Genomic DNA, 6,691 nt, shown 5'->3' with positions numbered 1-6,691 from the left:
GGTTAATTGCCAGCGCATCGCAAATCACCGTCAGTGGTGCTGTTTACCAATTAAGATCGCAGTCACGTTAACACAGGCAGTGGCTGTGAGTGGCAGTGTGATCTATATAACCAGTGGAGGCCTTAGTTGCATGGCCTTAGGGGTAAAGTCAACTCCCCTCCTATCTTGAAGGAGAAGGCTGTAGATTAATTCAATTTATGTCTGCCGTTCATCAACTTGCAGTCACTGCCCCGCCTTCCTTTCTGTTTGGTTCACGTCAATATTGTTGTTGATGCATTTGCTTTCCTTTATGCACAATAAAGATAATTGTGTCTGGGGTATAAACGTGATTTAAAGGAGGAGGGACATTCATTTATGTATTGCTCTTTGGAAAACAAACGGTCAGGGACCATAAGGTATTGAGCAGAGGTTTCAAAGTGGTGGCCCACGGGCCATATCTGGATTGATTACATGTGGCACCGTATATAATACTAAATATGTCTTGTAATAGTAATAAGACATTTGGTTGTAATTATCACATGATCAAATGTATGACATGAGCTTGTTTGGTGTTTCGATAACAGTTGTCCACATTATTATTATTATTATTATTATTATTATTATTAATACATCATTTTTGGTTTATTTTTCAGTTTTTTATTTCACTCTCACTTTGTCACCAGAGAGGAGAGAGTTGTTCATGTTTTCCATTTTTTTGGCTCGTGTTTGCACATTGAGACCTTCAGTTATTGTGAATATGTTTTATACTGTTCATGATTCTGATTTATTCTGTTGTTCCTTCTGGAAAAATGACAATCAATGAAAATCACTTATTTGGAGGACATTTACGGTTACTTTTATGGTTAAAATAAGCAGGACATTTTGAGCCTTAGGTGTTAAAGGGTTAATAGATTGATTTTTGCCTCATAAATATATGATTATTGTCAAGTATACGTCATTCCGTATCAGAACACTCCGCACTTTTATTTTGAAATTCTTTCATGTAATTCATGAAAATCTTGAAAGTGATATCATGATGGAATATTGTGCCGCCACCCCCCACACACACTTTTTTTCTCCAGACCGGCCCCCTCGATCTTGACCAGACTACATGCCCATTGGCCACCAGATCATTTGATTTGACACCCCTGCTCTTGAGGGTCAAATTGGACGATTTCAGAGAGAATTTTAAAACGTGACATAAAACCATAGGTTAAATGTATGGTTCCTTCAAATCAGCATAATTAATTCAAGTAGGAAAATCAAATCTTCCTCTTACAGTGGATGGGTTGTAATCCAATGAACACCATGATGATGATGATGATGATGGTGATGAAGATGATGATGATGATGACTGGCAAATCCATTTTCCCTCCTGAGAGATGACGACGTATGAGGGGGTCTAGGTGGGAAACAGGAGGAGGAGGAGGAGGAGGAGAAACCACTGGCTGTGAAAGTGACAGTTGTTTCTCTCCCTGGCTTCTTCATCATCATCATCATCCTCCTCTTCTTCATCATCTTCACCAGCAGCAGCAGCTTCAGCTTCATGAAGCAGAGGCAGCGTCCATCAACAGCCTGGAGAACAACACAAGCGGCTCACATCTCCAGGAGTCGCTCTGCTCGCGGAGGAGGAGGAGGACGGAGAAGGAGATGATGGGCAAATGGCAGCTGCAGCAGCTGATGATTAGCGAATGTGAGGATCGAGAAATCGAGCATTTATGACACGAACCCGAGTTCATGTGCGTCAATAATAGTAAGGAAATAGTTAAGAAACAAAAAAAGGTAAGACATTTGAACGATTCATCTCGCAAACGCCTCTTTTTTCTTTCTTGTTTTTTTATACCAGATTTACCTCCAGACTGATTTTGAATTCCTTTTTTATGATTGTATAAATTATATTATTGTGAATTATCGCTCTCAAAAAACCCTCTTGCGTGCCTAAAAAAAACCCTGTCATTTCATCTGCTTTTATTTGTTATAAATGTTAAGTGTTAATTCGCAATTATCATTCTCAACGTCTTTCTTTCTTTGACAACAGCGGGATTATTGTTGTTGTTGTTTATGATGAGGGCTCGAGTTATATTAAATATCAAAAAAATGAGGAACAAACGCATGAAAGAGGACATGGAGGCAAGTGAGAGAGTGTCTCTCTGCCCCCTTGTGGTTTTAATACATTCATGTTGTAACTGACTAAACGAACGTGGCAGAGATCATCTTAAAAAATAGAAGAATGCAAGAAGAATAGAAATGTTTATTTCAGAACATGAATCTCTTATTTTAAAATCCCCATTAAAAATGAATGCAACAGAAATCACTCATGACTGAAGGAACCGTTGGAACTTTTCCGTAGGCCTGCAATTATTTTGTTTTTTGCAGGGTGTGATAATTTATGCCATACATTTGCATTTGTTCCTTACATGGCCCACATTCATGTATCACTGTATCATCCCCTTTGTGGGTTTCCGTGGTTGTGTGTTATGTAATTTCATCCCCATCACAATGCATCAGGCTCACAGCGTGTGCTGCTTGGCTTATATGAGCTTGAAGGAGTATATACTGTATATATGTATATAGGCTAAGAGATAGGCATTTGCTTTATCTCTGTGTGTTGGCAGCATGTGTGTACTATATATGTATGGATATTTAGGAAATGTGTGATCACAAAAAGACAAACACTGTAATGATTTTCACTTCCTTTCCCCAGAGTAGACCTTCTGACGCCTAAGGAAACATGGATGTTTCTTCATCCTCGCTCCAGTACGGATCCAAAAAGAGGGTTAAGATTCACCCAAACACAGTGACAGTGAAATATGCTACCCACTTTCCCCAGCCCGGCGATGAAGGCTATGATGACGCGCCCTCCTTCGAGGAGTTTGGCGCCTTTGCGGAGGCCAATGTGGAGAAGAGACTAGTGTCAGACAGCAAAGGTGGCAGGACTTTCTTTGGCACCATGGAGACGCAGCCTAAACAGCCAAGTGTGCAAAGAGACAAGGGGGTCGGGGGCCAGCTGGCTAGCTTCGGTGAGGCCAATGTGTTGGCCTCCAGGGTAACCTGGATGGCCTTGTTTGGGGCAGCGGTGGCTCATGGCTGTGTGGCACTGATTACTCGTTTAGCAGCCGACCGCTCAAAAGTCCCCTCCCTGGAGCTGCTCTTCATCCGCTCCGTGATCCAAGTGCTGTCCATCCTGGTTGTCTTCTACTACCACGAGGCCCCCTTTGGCCCTAAGGGCTACCGCCTTCGTCTCTTCTTCTACGGCATCTGCAACGTAATCTCCATCACCTGCGCCTACACCTCCTTTGCGATAGTACCCCCCAGTAACGGCACCATCATGTGGCGAGCCTCCACCACGGTCTTCAGCGCGATACTGGCCTTCCTGCTCCTGGATGAGAGGCTGGGCTACACAGACGTGGTCACAGTGGTGGGCAGCGTGTTTGGCCTGTGCCTGGTTATGGTGCCAAACGTCGCCGATGAGGAGAAGTCCAGACTGGGCTTCTGGAAGGAGGCGTTTGGCTACACAATGACAGTGATGGCCGGTTTGACAGCTGCCCTCTCCATGATCGTCTACAGAGCCATCAAGGAGCGTGTCAGCATGTGGACCGCGCTCTTTACATTTGGCTGGACGGGCACAGTGTGGGGTGCCTCCACCATGTTCATCATGCAGGAGCCCATCATTCCTCTAGATGGCGAGACCTGGGGCTATTTAATTGGGATCTGTATCTGCTCCACCGTGGCTTTCTTAGGAGTGTACTACGCCCTCAACAAGTTTCATCCAGCCTTAGTTAGCACCGTGCAGCACCTAGAGATCGTAGTGGCCATGTTCCTTCAGCTCATTGTTCTGAGGATGATCCCATCCGTCTATGACGTTATCGGAGGCCTGGTCATCATGATCAGTGTATTCACCCTGACAGGGGTCAAGCTGTACCGGGTGAGCAGGGCCATTCGGCAGGATTATCAGGAGATCCTAGACTCGCCCATCAAATGAGTTTCGACATGTCGGTCTGTTTGTTTACAGTGTCATTTGGTTGTGCAATTTAGAGAATGTCTGATGAAATTTGTATCGTTGTGTTGTTGAAAGAGTGCCAGTATGTTGTGTAAACTAACGTCTTGATATTCGTGTGTGAAATAAAAAGACAAGTGTAATATGGTGACCATTTGCCCCCATAATAATACTGATTTTGATGTCAAATTGTGTCATGGACCAAAAATGTCAGCAACAACAAAAAATCATTTTCATAATTTTTGTGCTTTGTTGAACATTGTTATATCATATAAAGATATGGTCTTGTGAGTGGCAATGTAAGACATAATTTTCATGATTATTCCATCAACAGGGTGCACTGTATGCCAGTGTTGTCACACTGACACGCGTGTAAATGTCAGCCCAGAACTCATACATATGCCATACGAGGTGTGAATGAATAAACATAAATACCACCCATCTTTCATTAAATATCTGGTATTCACTTTGTTATCTGTTATCTATTGTTTGCCTCTTTATCATCTGTGTGCTGAGATCGAGGCTTGAGATTGAGATTAAGAAAAACAATCTGTACTATTTCCTCATTTTATTGTTTCTGGACCCAGTAGCTGGTTGATACTTAACACCCCGAAACCCTGCTTCTGTTTGCTTTCAGGCTGCATTTCAAAGTAATTCCCTGTGGCAGGTGCACTGTATTGAATTAAAGTCTCTTTTAACATCATGAGACCATCTGCCTTCTCTGCAGTGGATGACTCCGTGGCTCTCTGGCAATATTTCCTTTCGCCGTGGCCAATCCTCAGTCCTCGTCTGAAACCGTCCTGCGATGGAATGAAACAAGGACATCATAATAAAGCCGAGTGAATGAAATGGGACATTAAACACAACGTATATGTTGCACTGAGAGCCCAGCAGGTGGCATTCACAAGCCACTTTAATAGAAAACCCACTGGCGTTGGAAGAAGTTAATGCTTTAATACAGTAAATGATATTCAGAATTGTATTGTTCACAAGGAGATTACCTTTTATTTGGTGAGCACGAGCAGATTGTTCTCACACTTAAACAGAAAGAGGAGGTGATTAGGTTTACAGTTATAAACAAACACACATAACAAGAGCCGAAACTGAGTAATCGTGTCTAATGACAGTCTATTATCACTGATGTCACTGTAAATCAACTGGTGAGTAAACTATAAACTCCATTTATTTATATTGAAAAGCTACAACAAAATAGTCCAGTGTGTCAGTAGGCAAAGCTTATGTTTTCAGTGTATAAAGGTGAACACACAGAGATAAAGTGATGCGTTGCATTGTTTTGTTTTGAAATTGGGGGGTTTTAGGTGCAGAAAGCGGCGATGTAATGCTGAGGCCCATCTGTTTGAGCAGGAAACAGACAGCATCCTGCAGAGAGCTGCACAGCCGTCCAAATTACTCTGCAACTCTCCTCACCACAGACACGTTTATTGGCCATATCATCATTTCCCAGGAATGAAATGTGACAATTGGTTGTTGTGTGTGTGCGTGTGACAGGGCATTTTTACGAAATACTCATGAACACCACAAGACTCTCCATTTGTTGTGCATATTTAACCTATTCAGGATTATTCATTTAAGCAAAGACACAGAAAGGTGTCAGACTGCAGACAACATTCATCATGAAGTGACTAAGTGGTGCTTTTTTTTTATACATTGTTGTACATGTTAGTCCACACCTGTCTTCAATCTAATAAGTTTGTTGTTGAGGCATTGGGGATTGTTTCATTTTTTGTTATTTATGTATTAAAATGTACACTCGCCTGCCATTTTATTTTTAGGAACTCACATTTAAGCAAGACTTTTCATGTATTTTACCAATTTACGTCTTCACTAACAATGATTTCTTCTTCTTCTTCAAATAATTTCCAGCAGGTTGGCCCTAAGAGGTGTAATGCTGCCCTCCACAGTCCAAAGTTGTGAATCACAGTTCCTCTCATCTCCTCAGTCTCACCATCTTCTCATTCTTCTTCATCGCAGTACAAATTTCTTAAACACAGCTCAAAGTTCTCCACCCCAGCTACTTTCTCATCTCCTCGGTCTCTTCATCACAGGTCGAGGTTCTCTTTCATACTCATCCTTATTATTTAATCCTTTGGGATTTTTCCTCTCTCTCTCTGGAAAGTATTTTTCTTCTGCCATTATATAAGGGTTGCAACTAATCTCGTTGATTATTTTCTTGATTAATCAAGCACGCGTTTGGGCTGTAAAATGTCAGAAAATGTTGATCGATGTTTAGCAAACCTGGATATGAAGAAGTTCTCAAATGTCTTGTTTTGTCCGCAAACCAAAATGATTCAGTTTGAATATATTCACATTTACGTAGCTGAAAATTCAGAAAACTTGTTTTAATTATTGAAAAAACACTTAAAACAAATGGATGTATCGATTATCAAAATAGTTGACGATTAATTTAGTAATCAATTAGTCCAGGGGTCTAATTTGGTCAGTAGGTCAAAACGAAATGAAACGTAATTTCATTTCATAATGTTCTTTTGATAAAGAACAATAAATAGTTAACCATATAAATCTATTATGATGCAAAATGGATCTATTGATTAAAAAAACATACAGAAACAACTCATTATAACTGTATTAAGTGGGGCCACATGAAATTGACTGGGGGGCCGCATATGGCCCATGGGCTGCAAATTTGAGGCCTCTAGATTAATTGAATAATTGTTGCAGCTCTACATTATGTAT

The 6,691-nt window shown here is 41.3% G+C and overlaps 1 protein-coding gene across 2 annotated transcripts; it reads left to right on the top strand.

Annotated features, from left to right (window-relative positions):
• The first annotated feature begins 715 nt into the window (after positions 1-715).
• On the top strand, positions 716-4,429 carry slc35g2b (solute carrier family 35 member G2b). 2 transcript variants are annotated; one of them, XM_044040438.1, is made up of 2 exons: positions 716-1,761; positions 2,689-4,429. In XM_044040438.1, the coding sequence occupies exon 2, from the start codon at positions 2,711-2,713 to the stop codon at positions 3,959-3,961; it is 1,251 nt and encodes a 416-aa protein (XP_043896373.1). In that variant the 5' UTR covers positions 716-1,761; positions 2,689-2,710; the 3' UTR covers positions 3,962-4,429. The 2 variants fall into 2 exon arrangements, with proteins under 2 accessions (XP_043896373.1, XP_043896288.1); XM_044040353.1 differs by having other exon boundaries at positions 2,684-4,429.
• The last annotated feature ends 2,262 nt before the right edge of the window (positions 4,430-6,691 follow it).

Source organism: Solea senegalensis, linkage group LG1 (assembly GCF_019176455.1).
Source record: "Solea senegalensis isolate Sse05_10M linkage group LG1, IFAPA_SoseM_1, whole genome shotgun sequence".
NCBI classification, from domain to species: Eukaryota; Metazoa; Chordata; class Actinopteri; order Pleuronectiformes; family Soleidae; genus Solea; species Solea senegalensis.
The sequence above is the reverse complement of the archived record's forward strand: the minus strand, read 5'-3'. Positions and strand labels throughout refer to the sequence as shown.